The 20,048-nt window shown below is 46.6% G+C and overlaps 1 protein-coding gene across 1 annotated transcript in view; it reads left to right on the top strand.

Annotated features, from left to right (window-relative positions):
• tnrc18 (trinucleotide repeat containing 18) overlaps window positions 1–20,048 on the top strand; it is a 50,651-nt gene that overhangs the window by 1,507 nt on the left and 29,096 nt on the right. The window contains exons 2-5 of the mRNA XM_020621268.1: window positions 263–591; window positions 15,034–15,174; window positions 17,402–17,506; window positions 17,850–19,553. Of these exons, the coding sequence (XP_020476924.1) occupies window positions 384–591; window positions 15,034–15,174; window positions 17,402–17,506; window positions 17,850–19,553 (2,158 nt within the window). The 5' untranslated portion in view covers window positions 263–383. The remainder of the gene's footprint in view (window positions 1–262; window positions 592–15,033; window positions 15,175–17,401; window positions 17,507–17,849; window positions 19,554–20,048) is intronic.

The raw sequence follows: 20,048 nt of genomic DNA, 5'->3' as shown, positions 1-20,048 counted from the left end.
AAAATATTGTGGATTTAAGTTTACGGTGGGTTAAGACCTGCAGACCGAGGACCGAGAGCAGCTCGTGTGGTCTTGACGTCGAGCAGCCGGTATCCAACGTTTAGTTTTGAAGTGGTTTTCCAAACTGCGTCACTGCACATATGGGCCGCCTGTTCGCTGGAAAGAGGACAAATCCTAAAACTAGCAGTTCCCAGCAGTTTGTTCGGTCTATACTTGGATTGTGAATCAAGCGATTTGTTTTCCCCCTTGTTGTGTTTTTTAGGTGTGGAGAATGGCCGAAAAGGAGCCGGAATCGCCTGGAAAGCTAAAGACGTTATTATATTCGGAATAGGGGGCCTATCCGAACGGACTGTTCCTTCTTACAACTTTCCCCGCTGTGGATAATGGATGCCAGAGATTTTGGACCATCCCGATCCGTCCACGTACCATCTCCGTTGTTGGCGGGGCTCGCAATGGAGTCTCACCGACTCGGAGCAGCAGCAGCAGCCGGGAGGATCCCACCCTCGCCCGGTCACTTGGGCGCGAGTCATCCGCCGCCTCTCCACTCTGGAAAATTCCTGCCATCGGCCATTAACCTACATCCGCACCACAGTGAGTATATGATGTCAGACTGCTACACTGCTTTATCGTGTTTGCCTCAAAAGCGCAACCTTCAAATGATTAAATATTAACTTGAAATTACGCGGTGCAAAATTGCGCACAGTTGGTGTGTGCGGTCATCGCTGCGGTGTCCTGTGGAAAAAGGAGCCAGATGTAGATTTGGTGTGAAGGAGTAGCTGCTTTAAAGCTGTGACAAGTTTCAAATGTGAAAGGATGGAATCGTGTTAAGGACTGTCAGCCTTTGCAGGGTCCAACGCATTAGCGGAAAATTACTTGGCACTTTCCAACACACACACACACACACACACACTACGTCGGGGTTCAAGGCACAAACTGCGCAGAGTCTTGAAGGTTGTTGCGTGTATTCTGATGCACCGGTGTGCAGGTCGGGGTGCAGTGGTTTTGGATTGCTTTGATGATCATGTCAAAAAAATCTCTTAATGGAGCTTCAGCTTTTAGAATAAAGGTTCTAATCAATTCTGAAGTTAGTATGTATGTGTGTGTGTGTGTGTGTGTGTGCACGCGCGTGCTTGGGAGAGTGGGGCTGCTAAAGCTGTGACCTTAAAGGGCTGATAGAGCGAAGGCTGGCTGTGTTTCAGTCTGCAGGATTTAGAGTAAATGCCACTTTCCTGGAACATTTGGCAAAGAGCTGATGCAGAATTCTTTTTCTACATTTGTACCAGTTCTGCTGAACATTCCCACTGCTGCTTCAGTGCACTGGGGAATGTGTGTGTGAGAGGTTACTGTGTGCATGGTACAAGCAGACTGGATGTTTCAGATGTGTTTGGCCAATAAAGAGAAGGCGAACCCCCCCCCATATGCTTGTTCACATCCCTCTCTACCTGCCGTGTGTGTTTGTGTGTTCCTGTAGATCAGCTACAGTGCATGTTATTCCCTGCTGAGCTGGTGATTTTCCTTTTTATTTTCACTGCCTGCACAGTGACGTCTGCTCCTGCAATGAGAAATGTGGAAGCCTTGAAATAACTTTGGGCAAAAACAGATAACACAGCATCTTTGTCTACAGTTTTGTGGTCAGAAGTGCCAACCATGTTTTGTGTGTGTGTGTAGGAAACAGGCCTGCTGTGTCTTTTGGAAAATGGAAAGTCTGACAAACGCCCTCATCAAGTTACTTACATCCCCATGAAGTCATGTAGCTGCACTCAGAGATACAGTTACAGTTTTTCTAGCTTCTTTTTCAGAGGTAAACACTGCGGACAATAATATTCCAGCTGTGTTCCCCTCGCCCTCTTCGCTGAATGTGGCTTCAGTGTCGTGCTCGTAATGTGGAGCATGAGGTACTGGAGGTCTGGTGAAGTGAGGCGGTGCTGGCAGGGCAGGGCTCTGATGAAGCGTTAATGTGACACACTGGCAGAGCCCACACACTCCACTCACAGGCTGTCAGAGATGAAATCAACTCGCAGCAGGGAGTGTTGGGATGATTGATGGATGGAAAAGAGAAGTAGCAGAGTGCAGTTTATCGCAGATAGCTGAAGACGTTTGTGCCTTCACTGGGAGGTGGAAATATTTTCACGTGAAATGAGAAGTGTGGATTTACTGTAGTGGATGTGTTTTTGCAGCAGCAGCAGCGTCTTCTCAGCTGGGAAGACATTTCTGTCTGAAACCAGCTCAAAACTGTTGATGTGCTTGTGTGGAGTGGAAGCGACCCAACCACTGTTCTAGCCCAGATTGGCCGTTTAAACACTCCTTTTAAAACGAGATCCATTTGATTCTGCCCACACATTGACCTTCTCTCTCCGAATCTGCACCACACACACACACACACACACTCAGCCTCCATCCAATAACACACCACTGTACGACACGGGTCATTTAGCTTTATGGCGCTCTGCAGTGTCAAATCCCCACACATTACATTAACCAAACCCAAGTGAGATCTCAGTCCCATGCTTGTAATAACACTGCCGCCCTATTACATGATAATTACACAGTAATTGCAAATGTTCCTAATGTTCCCATTTAATTGCAATAAACCGCATGAATCCGGCACTCGATCAGCCAGCGTGTAACCAGAGGAGCCAAGGTCGTCCCGCTGCTGTTTTTGTTATGGTTTTCATGGAATTCAAGACATTTTTTCTGTTGGACTGTTGTTTTTGGCTGAGCTCTCGACAGCAGGGTCGACTGTTTGGAGCTGCCAGCACACTCTTCTTTCCCAGGAGTCTCCCTTATTTTCTTTTTTACTTCAGTTTTAATAAGATTTCCACCCGACTTAACGGAGCAGAGTGTCTCCCTTATTTCCACAACTCCAGCTTGACAGATACGTGTGTGTGTGTGTGTGTGTGTGTGTGTGTGAGAGAGAGAGAGAGCGCGAGCGAAGCAGCTTAACATTTGTTTTAAATGCACTGCGAAGCTGCACATAGTTTGACATTTGTGCTTCTTGAACCTGCAGCAACAAAGGTAACTTGTAACAGCAGCTCCTGCTTCCTGCCGCGCTGCACCTATTCCTCTGTTTCCACACAGGTTACATCGAGTCAGCCGAAGGTCTTATTCACTGTTTATAGCTGTAAATGGTCCTCTCTCTACTGGAGGTTGCAGGAACCTTCGTCACAGATTGAGGCCATCTGGCGTCGGCCTCCTTGTCCCCCTCCCTCTTGCGTCTGAGCAGCCGAGTTGGGACCTGCTGAAGTGTGACTGTGCCGAGATGCCAAAACGGCACCATTACTGTTACAGGATGAAGTGGTCGCAGGTGATTTTCTTATTGTGAACAGATTCTATCAAGAAGGAAGAATAGGTCAGAAATGGTTCCATCTGAGTGACAGATGAACGTGGAAGGATGAGTTACAGCTCGGCCTGGTCCAGCGCCAGAGTGGTGTTTTCCACAACCACACTGTGGGATTACAGTGATAACACATAATACACAATGTGTTACAGACTGTCTGCAGCTAAAATACAGCCATGTTGTTCTTAACTTCTTTACCCGTGCACCTTCCAAACTGCCTCACGCCACCTTCAAGCTGAATCAGATCTGCCTGCTTCACCTAGTCCAACTGTGATACGTCACTCAAAATGTGCACCCTCTGTCCTTAGACGGCTGAATTGTATGGAAACCGTGGAAGAGAACTGAGGAGGCACCCCTTTGCCAGGACAGGCAGGCAGGCGTGCAGTAGATGTCACGTGCACCACAGAATAATACAGTCAAATAACACGTTCTTCTTTAGATGCACATCTGAATTCTCAGTTTTTCTGAGCAAAGCATCGCTGCAGCTGCGGGAAACACAAAACACATCACTTCCTGTGCACTGGCAGCAGTTTTCCGGGTGTTGAGGACAAAAATTGTCACAGGAACACACATAAATGGCTGTTGTTGGCCATTGTTTAACTGTGTGGGGTGACATCGCAGAGACAGGAGCAGGTTACGCAAGGTGAAAATGGGTGGCGTCCATTCTCTGTGAGACCTGAGGGATAACAGGCCCCAACAGCAACTTCTCTGCTCTTTTGTCTCACACACACACTCAAATGCATGCACATTTTTAGTGTTCACATGAGAAGATTGGCGGGAGACGGCACATGTATGTGTTGTATAGGAGAGAAGTTGATGAAACCTGCACAAGACAAATGGCTGCAGCCCCTGCACTGTTTTAGTTTTCACATAAGAGCTGAGATTGTGTGTGTGTGTGTGTCTGTGTGTGTGTAGATGAGAGGGCTGAGATTGTATAAGGGAGTAGGTGCATGTGCATGTGATTGTGCTTAGCGCAGTTAGGGCTGGGGTTTCCCCAGGGGCTCTGTGCAGAGGGAAATGAAGAGATTTATGCTGACCACAACACAATCAAACACGGTTTGATAAATGCAGTAGCCCTTTAAATGTTCTTACACACACACACACACACACAGGTCCATGAGTATAATTCATGCAGCTTGCAGGGCAGGCCAGGGTTGTCCTGCCTGACATAATTTGTCATCCACACAATTTACTTAGTGTCTCTGTTTATGTTAAAATTAATGTGGTGAGTGTGTGTTTATATGTATTCAAGACACACACACACGTAAGTGCGTGTGAGAAGATCTGGCTCGGACACGTCCCCTCTCAGATTAATTGGATCCTTCAGGAGAGAAAACAGGCTCCTTAAGAGAAAGCACAAGGCGCTGCTGCCCTGCTTCAATAAACCTGTCAGAGGCAGAAAAACGGCACAGTCATACACACACACAGCTGTCAAACACGAGAGTGATGGCCCTGTGTGTGTGTGTGTGAGTGAAAACGAGCGTGCCGTGGCATGTCGACATACCCGAAGCATTAGCTAAGTCCTTCCCTGTGCCAGAACCTTCTCTTCAAGTCAAACAGCCTCCAGCGCACACAAAGGTCACACGCTGTGTTATGTCTGAGTGTCGGGCTGTGTGTCGTCGCTTTACGTCCCGTTACATAAGGTTCATAACTTTCCTCCCAGGACACTCGGGTGCAGTTCAGAACGCGAGAGAAGGTTTGATGTGTGAGAACAGTCGAACGTTTCTGTTGAAACATCTGTTTTAGCCGGTCGAGCTCATTGGGTGAGACTAAAGATAAACGTTCTGAAACTGTGATGAATTGTGTTGCATTTAAGATAAACACTGATGTGAAAGGCAGACGAATGGAGAGGACCTGGTGCGGCGCTGTGAGTAAGAAGCACCATTCAGTAACGTTCATGAACTCAGTTCATCTACAAGATGCAAAAACAACAAGCGGCGTGGAGATGTCAGTGACGGGGTGGATGTGGAGAGGTGCAGCGTGGTGTGTTGGATTGTACCCAGTCGTACCTAATAAAGTGATCATTGGGTGTAAATATTAAAAAAACAGGACTGAAATGTCACTGATCAGTGGTGGAAAGTAACCAAGTACATTTACTCAGTTACTGTATTAAAGTACAATTTTGAGGTATCTGTATTTTGAGTATTTTCATGTTTTATTACGTCATACTGCTGTGTCTAGAGGTAGATCGTGTACTTTTTACTGCACTACATGTATTTGGTCATTTTAGCTCCTTTTCAGAATCAAATGAATAAAACAAAATACAGTATAATCATCAGACTGATCCCCAGGAGGAAATCCACAGGCTACGCAGCAGGATGTGAAGTATGACAGGAAGTTAACGTGAGCTCCATGTTGACCAGCTGCAACATTAAAGGGACGAACAGAATAATGCATCGGTCATTATGATCCAACAGTTTGGTCTATATTAATGTGAAATTCTGCACAATGACGTCTTTAACTTTTGGTGCTTTATGTACATTTTCACTGCAAGATTTGTAGCGTAGTATGTTTTTACACTGATCTATTGTTACTTTTATCTGAGTAAAGAATTTTCACCACTGTCACCGATTTAAAAACTAGACTCGTCTTTGACTCGTCTTATTAAATACGCTGGTGTGTGGAGACCACCTGATGTGTAGCGCTAGACAAAACGATGCATATAGTGATGTTTCTGTGTGTGTATTCTGTGATATGTTGTCCCATCCTAAAGACTCACGGCTCAGGATCAGTCTTAGTTCAGAAAGTGTCCTGTAGTTTTTATTTTTCAAACCGATCTGATCGTTCCTGTCATTGGGCCCCGTGCTGGTTTAAACCACTTCTTCGTTCATGATCAGTGTTGACCTAAAAGCCACGCTACAGGTGTGAGTGTAGCTGTAGCATATTTTTGTGTGTGGGTGTGTGTGCGCCTGAGGCGTGAGCGTTTGCTGGCGTTGAGGTGTGTGTCAAAATAACACCTGCCTTCTTCACAGGAGGTTTCTGGGTGCAGTAGCACGACGCAGGGCGCCTCCTGCACACTTTAGCTGAATTTCAATCCAGCTGTCAGAGCAGCTTTTACAGTTTCACAACAGATCAAACACAAACTTGTCTTTCCTGTGAGGTGCAGCAGACCTGAGCGTCTGGGATGTGTTTGACTGGAGGTGACTCGGGTTCCAATTAGCTGCCTCAGTCTCGGGGTCCTGGTGCGGTACACGCCGACGCGCTGTCACAGTGTCATGACTTAGGCCATGTTCAGACGTGCACTGGCCCTGGAATGATGGGCGTTAATGGAGGACTGGCTCAAGAGACCTTAGTCATAACTCAAGCATTTACACTCTCAATCCCCACTCATTAATGTAAGAGGTGACCAGTTTACATCCCCGCTCTGCTGTTCTCAGTTCCTCCATCATCCTCTGTTTTTAATGAGCCCGTCCTTCATCTGACAGTTCAGATATAATTTGACTAACAAGTGAAGCACGCAGGTCTGGACGAGTTGGTGAAGCTGGAGCCTCAGGTTATCAGGATGTTAAAAAAACCTTTATTTGTTTGTGCAGGAAAATAAAAACACAGCAAGCAGCGCCTCATTAGTGAATGACTCTGAAGCGCTGACTCATGTTGGTGCCATCAAAACAATTGTGCTTCTTTAATTCTCAAGTTGTCTTATTAATCGTCAGCAACAGAAACAACTTGAGAACCAACGAGGCACCAATAAACCATTGTGGATTCATTTGGGTGTTGGTGCAGGCTGTTATAGGCTTGTGCCTGAGATCTTTAATGTCTGTTTTCTCTAAAATGGTTCAAGCTGGTGATGGACTGATTAGTAGGCTGGACGATATTTGGCGTTTTTAGATAATCGGCATCAGCCGATATCAGCGCTGACGAGGTCTGCAGCCTCCTCAGTGTCTTTTTGTTCTGTGTGTTTTTTTAATAGTTTAGTTTTTTGATTTGTACCGTAAACACAAGCTCAGTCACACATAGAGCGGTGCCCCGACGGAATATGAATGTTACATATGTACAGTATATGTGAGACTCTTTAAGACCCTCTTAGTGCAACATTACTCATGCTGGGAACGTGCTGACCATAGTAAACCCAGAGAATCAAGCGTGATGAGCGACAATCCCTTAATGTCCTAGAAGCGGCTACCTGCCGGACCTGGGGTCTCTACGTCGTTCCCTTATCGAGCTGATCTGTCAGAATTGGAACAGGATCACCCCGCCTCAGTCAAGCAGCTCCTAACAGACCCCTCTCAGTATTATAACCTCTATAAGCCAGTCCCATGCAGTATGGAAACCACTCTGTCTTTTGGGGTGTGTGTAGCTGCAATACCTCCAGAACCTGATCACCATGTAACAGTGGGGGTCTCCTACCTTTCTCCTTGGGGGTGACCCTGACCCGGGTGAGGTGCTTTGAAGAACACAGCAGGAGAATCGAACTAAATTTAAAAAGTTTAATAAAAATTAAAAAAGTTACTAAATTGATTTTCTGAGATACAAGATTAATGTGAACCCAACTACTACAACCAAACTACAGGTGTACTGCCTGAAACGGTCTGGACGTCCAAAGACAGGAACTGCCAGAAAGCCTTGAACCTCTCGTCTTCTCCTTTTCAATCTTCCATCTCCTCGTGACAATGAACCCACACAGAAACTTCCATCTTCCTCCAGTGAGGAACCACCAATCGCTAGCACCCGCTAACCTTCCTGTAATCAAGCTAGCAAAAGAAAACACTCCAAAGAACTTTATTGTTTAGCTTGAAAGAACCTCCTTTCCTTTGTGGATGCATAAAGGCACCCTGGCTGTTTACTCTCAGCTTTTTGGACATGAAACCTTGGTGCTTATTAGCAGATAGAGTTGTTTTTGCAGTTCAACAGAGAACCATCTCCTCCTAGAGGAAGAGAAACTGGATGGAGAGGAGGAGCTTCACAGCAGATGGAGACTTGCGCCATGGTCTGCACAGCGTGTCCTTCCCATTAACCTAAGACCTCTAATGGAGCAATACTGAATGTCCAAGTGAACTGTTGTCCCTTCCTGTGACCTCTCCTCAAACTGCAGCCTGGTAATTTGTCTTAGATCACATCCTACATACTGACGATGTATATTTCCTTCAATGTTGTGGCTACTGCCAACATGATAAATGAAATACATGAAAAACCAAACGAGTAATTCAAACTAAGTAAGAAAACTAAAGACTACCACAACAGTCAACCTCATGAACTCCTGTTATATGAAACAATATCAAAAACTATTAGATTTCATCACTGGAAAACTGCAACAAAATGTTGTTTTGTGAGAAATGAGCGGCAGTGGGTCTCACACCGATCAGGATTCACTTGAAAAAGGTTTAAAGGGAAACACAGAATGGAGCAAACAGATGATGCTCGTTTTTATTTTCAGAGGCTTGAAATAATTCAAATGTTTTCATAATTCATTAGTGTTAAATATTAAGATATCGGCCCCCCCGCTCTGCATCAGCTATTAAAACCCCCACCTCGATCATCCCCCTGGGGTGCCCGCGGTTCAGTAGTATTCCCTACAGACGTCAGGAACTCCGTCCGCCATCGTAATGTCTGATTTATCAGACACAACCAGAGGAACCAAGATGAAATGTGCATGTCTTAATGCACCGCCTAACAGCATTAGCTGGTACCCACGCAGGCCCGAGCACTGTTTTAATGCTGGCAGTTGTTTAAATAAAGCAGATGCATTGGAGAGGCTGTGCTTCTCCTGCTATGTCAAGTCAATGTGTGCTGCTACTGTTCACAGGCTTCACTACAGAAGACCAGTGTTGTGGTTGGATCCCAGTTTCCAAGGCGGGGGACTTTTTTTTTTTTTTGTTTTGACACATGTTCCACTATGTTGTATCTGACCTAGTTGTGAATTAAACCAGTGCGCTCACATGTCCAGGAGTTGGGGGGGGGGAAATGCTGAGTGAGGGTTTTACTGATGGTTTCGATTACAACATCACAGCAGCTGATTCTTATGCAAGTTGCCCTATGTCGTCCCGGCCTGCGGCTGACTCACTGTTCTGACTCTGTTCACACCATGTTCCACTATGTAACAGCCTGTCATTTATTTACAGATGAGTCGACATCTTCCTAGAGTCACATTGTTCTGAACCTGTTGCACTAAAAACAGCCTCACAGCAGCTTCACCTGTCCAATATCTGCTTGGTACCACTTCAAGTCAAAGTAGTCTGTCTGTTATTCATAATGAAAATAACTTTAAGTTTACCAGACACAAGTAAATACACTTTTAAAACACTTTAACCAAACCCTTTTGACGAGTATGGTTTGGTCTGAGTTGCACATTTTATTCCAACAAACTAATAAAGAAACATTTCTGTCATTACAGAGATGATGTGCAGCTGATTTGTCTGTGGGAACGATGACGGTGTAGAACACAGTCTGATCTGGATCCATGTAATATTCCAGATCTCCTGATCCAGAATGTTCACATTTAAAGGGTTGATGAAAAACGTCCTCCTGTAACTAAGATCAGATTCTCACTGATGTCAGCAGAAGTTACCGAGCTGGATCCTGAAGAAAACCACCGAAAGTGAAACATCATTTTAACTGCTAGTGGTATCAATGCGATTCCAAATGCTAGAGGGAGGTTTTCATGGCCAAACAATCATTATGAGGGTCAAACTATCATGGGTTAATTGCCTTTGAGTCGAATGGCATTATGGGGAAACTGAGCTACCTTGACGGAGTTTTGCGCTCTCTGCGTGCTGTCTAGTTTTACCTCTGCAGCCAAGAGGTTTGCAACTTCATATAACAAAAACCTGTGTGGGGAGATGTATTCACACTTTCCCATCAGTCATACAGTCCTGTGGTCGGATTTATTTGCTGCTCAGTTCCAGCGTCAGCAGTGTGAAGCTTGTATATGGTCCGTTTTCCCATTTTGTGCTTGAAGCTGTGTTTATTAACAGCTCAAGATGTGAACAGTTACCAGGCTTTGTTTCCTTCCCTCAGTTCCTCCTGGTACCTTCTTCACTTGATATTAACACACCACTTCCTATGACACTTTTCTTCAGAGAAATTACAGATCACCATACGGTTTCTAGGGAACGTTTTCTTGCTTTTGTTATAGCAAAAACAAAAATGTTATTTTGGGGCTTTCTGTTCATTATTGTGATCGATCTGTGACAACAGATTTGAATCATTTTTCTGTATTTTGCAAATGTTTAGTTTATTTATCAAACAGAACAGTGCGAAAAAGAAAGAGCCCCGCCATGTTACCTCACTGCAGCGCCGTTTGTGAAACCTGTTGTAACTTGAACTTGTCATGGAGACGTTTCTTTGCGAGGTCGACAAACCGCTTGTGTTCAGCTTGATTTCACAAATGCACAAACAAAATTGTTTCCTCTAAACAACTGAAAACAGAAAAACCAGACTTTTACATTTTGAAATGTAAACCAGATGCTGCACATGCTGAGCCAATCCTCTCGTGCACAGAGACGGAGATGTGTCATCAGACGTGGACTGGATCCCAGCGCATCCTTCGCCTCTGTGAGTGAGGGCTTAATGGTTTCCAGCTTCAGTGCTGAGTTTTACTGTTTCACTGTTTTCCAGCTCTGAACAGCAGTGATGGAGACCAGATGGGTTCACACACTGTGTGTGTGTGTGTGTGTGTGTGTGTGTGTGTCACACATTTGTACCAGAGGTTTTTCTCTTCCATTATTGTGCTTTTCTACGTGTTCCAGCGGGTTTGGATTCTGTTGTGTCCATCTTAGATTGATCTGCACCTGAGACTCTGGTTGTTGAGTTTGATTGCACTGATTTTCGCTGTGTGTGTGTGTGTGTGTGTGTGTGTGTGAGAGAGAGAGAAATTTGCAGCAGTGTCTATCAGACCCGATCTACAGTCCTTCTCCTCTGATGTTGAAATGTGTTTCTGAAAATGGAGGCTCAGAGCATGTTGGAAGTCAGAGAGCGTGTTTCTCGGCAGCCCGCTTGTCCCAATATGGCAAACTGTCTTGTGAAGTGGAAGCTGTGTGTGTGTGTGTGTGTGTGTGTGTGTGTGTGTGTGTGTGTGTGTGTGTGCAGGATGGATTTGTTAACAGAGAGACAGGGAGGAATGAAAAGGGCTGAGAGAAGGACAGAGGGAGGCAATGAAAGACCAATTTGAAAACATTTAAAGAAACATTTCCCCCTCAGCCTCCATTTGGATGTTGTTTCTGGAACAAAGAGTGCAAATGTTTCCCGTCATTCCAGTCCGCCCTGTTTTTCCTCCCTCATGCTGTTCAGTAAGGGGAAAAGGGACTTTGGGATTTTTCCTGATCGCTGGCACAGAGCGTAACTGTGCACACATGGATAAAGGGCCTGTAGGCGGCTGAGATTGATCCGTACTCCAGTGGGAAGCCTGCGGCTCATGTGCTAGACAGAACCTGGCGTTTGGCCTTGAGGAATGGAAAGCGCTGACATCTGAGCGGGACCTCATCGTGGCTGACGGGCGCTGCTTGTGAATGTCCCCTGTGTGTGAGTGTGAGTGTGTTCACCTACATCGTGCTCCTCACACACAGCAGGTAACCATTAGAAAATGAAAAGTATAATTGAGAATAATTTGTTAGAACAACATCGCTGGCGCACACAGACGCACACGGCAGTGAAGGCTGGAAAACGGGGTTCTTTGTATTTTTTGCATGTTATACTTTACGTGGAAACGTCAGGAGTGGCTGGATGTGAAATGTGCAGTGCATTAGAAACAAATAGACATTTTATCAGCTCTCTTAAGCAGCCTCCGATTGTTTGGCTGCACTGTGACGGATCCAGCAGCTGCTCCTGTGTTGACTTTCTGACAAAGCAGCTACCTCAGGGCTGTTGGCTGCGGCTTTAAACCCCTCACTGTTGCCAAAATTGTTAAGTTTGGAAATGACATGATTTGAAAGATGCATACAAAGGGGACACAGCAGATGACGGCAGTGAGACAGGTGGATAAGACCCACTTCACTTCAGCGTGTGAACAGGTCTCTGCTGTGATGAATAATGCATTGTGCCATGAGACAACACCCGATGGTGTTCGTCCAAGCAGGATGAGGGGGTGTGTTCTTCAGCAGAGTTAATGTACTGAGACTAACTGAAGGCTGATCACAGGCTTTGTATGTGTGTTTGTACATGTTTGCACGTTTGTGTTCATGTGCGAATTAATAAAGGCGTGTTTCCATGTGTGTGTCTTTGCATGTGTTTATGCTTGCTTTTCTTTTGCATGTGTGTATTTGTTCTTGTGTGTGTGTGTGTGTGTGTGTGTGTGTGGTTCCTGCAGTGTGTCTGACTCGAAGGGCACTCACTGCAAACACGCACACAACTGTTTGCACGTCAGTGATCGTAGAACGATGCAGAGCAGCTACTTAAGCTACGCGTACGTGGAGTTGAATGCATGTGTCTGACAGGAACTGGGTGTAGAAGGATCCACCTACATAGAAATCTTCAGAGCAGAAAATAAAGGCACACTGCACTCGTGTGTGTGGGTGTGTGTGTGTGTGGGTGTGTGTGCCTCTTGCTTGTGGTTTACTGAGAAGCTCGTGTTGGTATTGATTTAAAATGCTGTGTGTGTGTGTGTGTGGACTGACTGCAGGTTTAATGTACTGATTTAGATGCAGGAGAAACTCAGCAAGCACAGTACGACTGTGGTTCCCACAGGACTAACAAACACACACACCCCCTTCCCCATCGTCCACAGGCAGAACCCTTTCCCTTACACACACAGTTCGTTTTATCAAGGTGATGGCTGTGCGGTGTGTTCGGTAATGGGAGGGGGGGGGCTCAACTAAACATGAGGCCTTTTCCTGCTCTCGGGAGCTTGTGATTGGAAGAGGCAGTTCAAAGGTTCAAAGTTTAGACGTGGGCAGATTGCACACGTGCAGATGACGGCGTCTGATTAAAAACGATCAATAACTGATCGTGTGGGTTAGTGTGTGACGTGCACATGCAGCCTATGCAGTAGAAGGGATCATTTGTTACCAACCAGCTGCTTCTGAAATAAGTTGAATGTAAAAAGCTGATTGTTCCCATCAGTCATAGTGTTACTGTTATTATTCAGTGTGTCTGAAAAATCAATACATGAAAATAGTTAAATCCACTGGTACTAAATCCCAAACCTCAGTGCTCTGTACCTTATACGTTTGTCCTGTACATCTGTTCTTTACGCTTGTCTTCTTTCTGCCTGCATTGCTGAAATATTTTTATTTGCTGTTTAAATGATTGATTTCAGGGGCGTTGCTAGACATGGAGCTCTACTGGGTCCCACAGGCCCACCATAGTTTTTTTCTGCTGTGTGAATGAAATGTGCTATTTGAACTACTGGTAAAGATAAAAATGTAGACATTAAACTTCATAAAAATGTTTATTTCAACATGTATTAAGACGCAGGTCTGACCTGTCTCACCCTCTTCTCTCTGAACCTCTTCCCCGTCTCAGCCTCATCTACAGGAGTCGGTCATGTTTGAGTCAAAGTCAGACCATCGGTATTTAAAAACTGAATTCAGTCCATGTCACATACCTTACGAACCACTTGCTTTGATGTTATGGATTAGACCAACAACTCATTCCTTTTCCTGTTATTATCAATCTAAATTAATCCACTGCCAAATAAAGGAGCTTGTTCAAACGCGAGTGTGTGAGTTTACTGAGGCACAGCAGATCAATACTCGGGCGCGTGCCACAGTATGATTTGCTTAATGATTCTGTTTTTCCACCGGCAGCTCGGCTCTGCTCTTCATCGGTTGATGTATGAAACCAAGTACCAGATTTAAATGTTGTTTTCAAGCTGGACAAATGTACAGAGTAGAGCTGAAACAGTCTCTTGATTAATTGATCAGGCTGATTGGTTTGGTCAAATAGTGAGAAATATCACGTTGTGTTGTGAGTTTCTCAGATGAGACTATTTGCTGGTTTGTCTTAATGAAGTAATCTGAGTGGGTTTGCACACGAGGGTGTCGCCCGGGCAAGTTGCAATCAGCATGTTTGCAATTTTCTTCATAGACCAAACTGATAAGAAAATCCACAGGGTGCTGACGTCGAAGCGCCTCATTCACCACCAGCAGTTGGGCAGGATTTTACTTAACTTTATTTCACACATGACAGGAAACACGAGACTTCGTGTCGACTAAATAAGAGGCACCTACAGACCAGTACACTTGAATAAACATTCATCCCTACTGGCCCTAGAAACTGGCCGTTTACAGACGTGTTGGGAATGGAATGGGGCTTCTTCTCAGACTGGGTAACAATCCCTACACAGCACGTGACTTTTTTGTTTAACTGAGTGAGTTCCATCGAGGTTAGCAACATCTTGTTCAAGCCAGTGTCAACATTAAGAAGGCTGTAATGTAGCAGTAAAAGAACCATAACCATAAATCATTAACCATAGAAGAATAATAACAGATAATCATCTGTGGAGGCGCCTCCCCATTGCCCTGTCAGCAATACACGGCTCCTCTCCTGCTGCGAGCGCTGTGGTTTTAGTTGCTGGTTACATTAACTGTCCTTTCCTTTGCTGTGCAGTCTGTCTGTGGTCGGCCTTGTTGAAGCGGAGTGCACGGTGCCTCACTAATAATGTGATTACAACAAGCTGCTTCAGCACAGAAACATCAGTGTGTTATCGGCTGTGCTCGCACACAGGGAGGCGACAGTGTGTGCCGTATGAGTCAGTCGTCTTTGTGGTCTGTTAGTTTGGTTCTTGTGCTTTCGAGAATGAATGACGGTCTTATCTCTCCTAGGCGATGCCTTCCCGGCAGGCTCCGGTCCCTTCCTGTCGGCGTATCCCGGCCCTTCCCCCTTGACCTCTGATCCTGCGTACAGGTCAGCCAATCCCAGCGGTCTGCAGATGGCTCAGCTCTGGGCTTCACATGCTCATGAAGGTAAATCTGCACATCTCAACAAACAGTCATGCTTCTTTCTCTCTCCGCTTCTCTCCTGCTTTTCTGTCCCCTGTGAAATACCCCGGAGGCCTGTTCCCCTTCTCTTCCTCATTGCTTACACCACTGGGATGCTGTTCCATTTCTGTCTCTGTGCTCCTGGCTCTGTCCTAAATGCGTCTCCTCTGTCTTCCACCACTCTCTCACTCTCACCTGTAATGTAACTGTAATTTATCTTCCTCTCGCTTGTTCTTTTTTGGAGCTTTCAGCCCAGTTTGCACTTTGTCTCTGTCTGTCTCTCTCCACCTCTCCTGTCCCACTTTTCTCCAGCATCTGTCACCTGACCTGTATATCTCTGTGTGTGTTTGTCCTCTCTTGCGCCTGTCCAGTGTGTGATTGAATTGCTCCTCATTCCCTCGTGTCTTTTTGTGTCTCCTTATCAAATCTCACTGGAGTTAGAAGGTCAGATAGGAGGAAACATGTCCTGTGGAGCGTTGTGGCCAAACAAAGGACGAATGGATTTCATTGAGGATGCATTTGAAAACCAATTGACAGATCTTGTGCTTTCTAAACACAGCAAATCAAATTGTGTGATTAGGTTTTATTTTAGGTTTTGTCTGGACCTGGGATGATGCTGACCCACGAGTAAAGCAGTGGTTTTCTGGTTCTACACTTCAGCTTTGTACGGATGAAGCGAACCAGATATAACATGATAATTAGAGCTTTTATGAAGTAAGGTTTTAAACACGCAGGTCGACCACTGGTCCATCTGATATGTTTGATTGTATCCTTCCTACTTTGGCTCAGTATAAGGCTGAGTGGATGTATCTTAACACTAAAGGAGCTAAAACCTCCTGCTGGTTAAAGCAGCTGTAGATGCCGCTTCCTTTGATATGAGTAGAGCCCGTCATGGCCTAAGAGAGATTCTTAAAGCCTGGTGACTGGCTTTACTAGCAGCTGGAGCTGTTTCCAGGCAGCAGCTATGAGGCAGACTTTTGATACGCCTGGGATGCACCGGAGCTGAACAGAGCCTTGTATCGAAGTTGTTAGAGATCAGGGTTCGCTGTTTGGTTAGAGGGAGCTTTGCAGGAAACCTAGCTGCATGCCTTTACTCTCGTCACATCGTTTCTCTTATATTTCTGTCTCCCCGTGCATTCCTCTAACCACGGACACCCCCACCACCCGCCTCCCCTGCCTTCTCCATTTCTGCCTCTCATGATGGAGGAGACAGATTTACACCAGTTGGAACGTCAGCGGCATCTTTGATACGTCCTAAAATGTCCACAGTGATGAGAACAGGATGCATCACCTTCTCATGGGTGGCACTGTTTTTGGTTTTCTGGGGGTTTTTTAAGCCTGTGTTCCAGCGCGGTGACACCAGCCAGCGTTGGAGTCGCAGCCAGCTCGGTCACTACACACTAGATCGTTGCACCCGGTGTGAGGCTTTGTCTATATTAAGATCTGGTCTCTGAGAGCAGCAGCTGGCCCTCGGGCAGATTCTTACCCGACACCAACCTTGAGCTGACCTCACGAGTAAACGAGTCGGTGCAGGTGACGCTCAACTGTTTGATTAAACAGTTAAGTCTGTGTAAAAAGTTTCACATGATTTAAAGTCTGCTTTACGTGTGATCTAATATCTTGACTTGTCTGAGACGATAAATATTCAATGACTTAATATTAAAAACAAAATGTCACTTGTTCCCACTTCTCAACTGGGAGACTGTGCTGGTTTTCTTTGTTTTCTATGACAGTTAACAGAATGTCTATGGTTTTGGCTTGTTGGTCCAACAAAACATTTCAAGATGTGTCACCATGGGCTCTCACTATTTCCTGGCATTTTACAGAGCAGCAGATCTGAATGATCTGAAATGCAGCGTTCGTTTTTGTGTGTGTGTGTGTGTGTGTGTGTGTCGGTGGTAATGATCATTTGTGCAAGCAGGGCTGAGGATTTTCGTTCTTGATTCATCTGTTGGTTATGTTTAAAAATGCTGGAACAAAAGACGATCCCTTTGTCCAGCACCTAACCCTCAAATTCAAGAAGCTAACCAGAGCAACTCTTTGGCATTTTTTACTTAAACACAGACTAAAATAATTAATCAGTTATCAGATTAGTTGGCGATTTTTTTTTTTGTTTTCCTGTTGGTCGACAGATTATTGCAGCTCTAATGATATTCATATCATTGATGTATTTTGTATAATTATGCCACGTTGTGTGTTCCTGTGATTTCAGGCTACCCTCCTCTGCCAAGCAGCCTGTACTCCAGTCCTTACCTGTCCCTGGGCCACCTGGATCCTCCATCACTCTCCCAGCACCCCCTCTACGACTCCCACAAAGGTCAGTTGCCATCACAGAAATGTGTGGCTGAGTTTAGTTTACAGATCCTCTCATATTCTGCTCTAAATCAGTGGCAGGAGGGGTGCACCTTTTCATTTTAGTGAGAAAACCTGCAGGTAGTTGTGGAGCTGGGTCGAACCTGCAGCCATAAATAGGGAACATTTGTCAGACAGGTGGACTAGTGTTTGACATTTATTCTTATTTTAAGCTCTTGCCGTGATGGAGACCACTTCGTCTTGTGCTCCTTGGATGTGGCTGTTACAGATGTACTGCAGGTGTTCTCTGTGTGCTGCAGCGGCTTTGTGTTCTTAGACTCATGTGTTTTATGTTTGCTGTGTTTTAGAGGGTTTTTATCTGCCGGCCTCCTTGAGCCAGTCGCCTCTCCACCCCCCAGCTGCTCCCCCAACCACCCCGTCCAGGTCCACGCCCCCTCAGAGGACATCCAGGGATGGGGGTAGGGACCGGTCTTACCGGGGGGAGAGGGAGAGAGACAGGGAGCGAGAGCGTTTGAGAGAGGAGCAGCGTCTGTACAGCGTGGTGGACTTGACGCAGGACGGGCGAAGCGAGGAGGACCGCAGGACGAAGAGCGGGGATCGGGAACACGAGAAAGACCGGGACACAGAGAGAGACAGAGACGGGTGGTCTGTCCATCCTCACCCCCACCAGCCCAGATCCAGGCCCCCCTTCCCCACAGGCAGGGGCGCAGGCAGATTCAGTGGACCAGAAACAGAAAGAGGCAGTGGAGATGAAGAGGGCGGCTCTCGACCCCAACACAACCACAACTCTAACGCGAACTCAAACTTTCACTCAGACAGACAGAGGAGGAACGACTCTGTGGCCGCGTCAGCCGGGTCCCTCCACATTTCTTACGTCCTTTCCCCTGCGCTCCAGCCCTCCGTCGCTGGTCCGCCCCATCCCTCCACGCCCAGAGAGCCTATGAGAGAGAGGGTCAGCGCACCGACATATGTGCCTTCTGTGGAGGTTTACGACGAGCGGGCTGGGCCCATCCAGATCGCCTCACAGGCCCGTGACAAACACGGCGAGAAACACAGGGACAGAGAAAAGGAACGAGACAGAGAGAGAGAGCGTGAACGGGACGGAGACAGGGAGAGAGAGAGCTACAGGAGCCCGATGGATCATCCCCGACTCTCCAAGTCTGGTGACTCAAGCATTCAAAGGGAGGAAGGTTCTGTCATTTGTTCAAGTGGTTCTGTTGCTAAACGAGGCCAGGACGCATCATACTCCAGTCAATCAAGGTTCAGCCCAGAAACCAGGGACCTCTCTAAACACTCAGTTCGACTGGGGATAGAGCGGGCAGGGGCGGAGCCTAAGTGGAACAACATCAGCCCATTGGCTAACTATGCCACGACTCACATGGCTGCTTTGGCAGCACAACACAGACACACACTGTCCTCTCCCCACAGCCAGCCGACACACACACAAATGTCCCATTCCCCCAACACGGCTCACCAGCCCAGCAATAACCCGCACTCTGCCCACAGCCACTCCCCCCAAACACACCCCTCCCAACATGGACACGGGCGTGCATGTGAGGAGGGGAGTCAGAGGGGCTACCTGGACCCATCGGCACTTTATCGGCCTGGAGGGGCCGGTGGCGCAGAGCGGGGTAGGGGAGCAGATCCCACCGAGGTTTCAGCTATGCAGAGTCTGATTAAATACAGTGGAAACTTCACTGCTGAAGGTCCTGGATCCTCCAGGCACCCTGCGGACGGCAGGGGACCCTTTGGGGGTCTGGGTAACATCGGGATGGAAGCTGAAAGGGAGAGGGAAAAGGAAAGAGAAAGGGACAGAGTATCTGTGGGATCAGGTGGTTCAGGGGCATTGAGGGGTCCCCCCCAGCTAAAGAGAGAGCAGGAGCGGCCGGACAGCGCCCGCTCTTTCGGCCGGGAGGGTGAGGGCGAGGTGCGCCACCCTCCGGTTGGAATCGCTGTAGCTGTGGCTCGGCAGAGAGACAGCGGGAACACCAGCAAACAAACGGGTGGGCCTTCGGACACACAACGGCCCCTACTGCAAACTGCTATTAAAGGTAATAATGTTGTTTTTTGTTTTTATGACAAACAGATGTGACGAAGCTGCACGTGTATCACTGGTCCACTGTTAAACACAGATTTTAACACCACATCTTCACCTTAGACCTTTGCGCTCAGTCTGTCTAACCCAGTGGCCCTGCAGTAAATCCTCCTTCACGCAGGTGTTGATGTTCAGCTTGTGTTCAGACTGTTTCACAGTCGATGGTCGTTCTGGAGGCTGCAGTCTGTGCTGTGTTGTACAAAGAGCTGGTTCTGTTGTTTAGCCTCGTCGATTTAAATGGGCTGTACAAAGTGACAAACACCTGTCACTATAACACAGTTCAGCAGCGGGGATGTCTTCCAGGGTGATGCTGAGTCAGCACCTCTCTGCCGTAGTGTGAACACTAACTGAACGTTATCACCTGTGTGAAGGAGGATTTACTGTTGGATTAGACGGACTTGGTTTGAGTTGGGTGTGCCTAATAAACTGACAACTAAGTAAATATTCCTGC

Source organism: Monopterus albus, unplaced genomic scaffold (assembly GCF_001952655.1).
Source record: "Monopterus albus unplaced genomic scaffold, M_albus_1.0 scaffold256.1, whole genome shotgun sequence".
NCBI lineage: Eukaryota > Metazoa > Chordata > Actinopteri > Synbranchiformes > Synbranchidae > Monopterus > Monopterus albus.
This window is presented reverse-complemented; position numbering and strand designations above follow the sequence as displayed.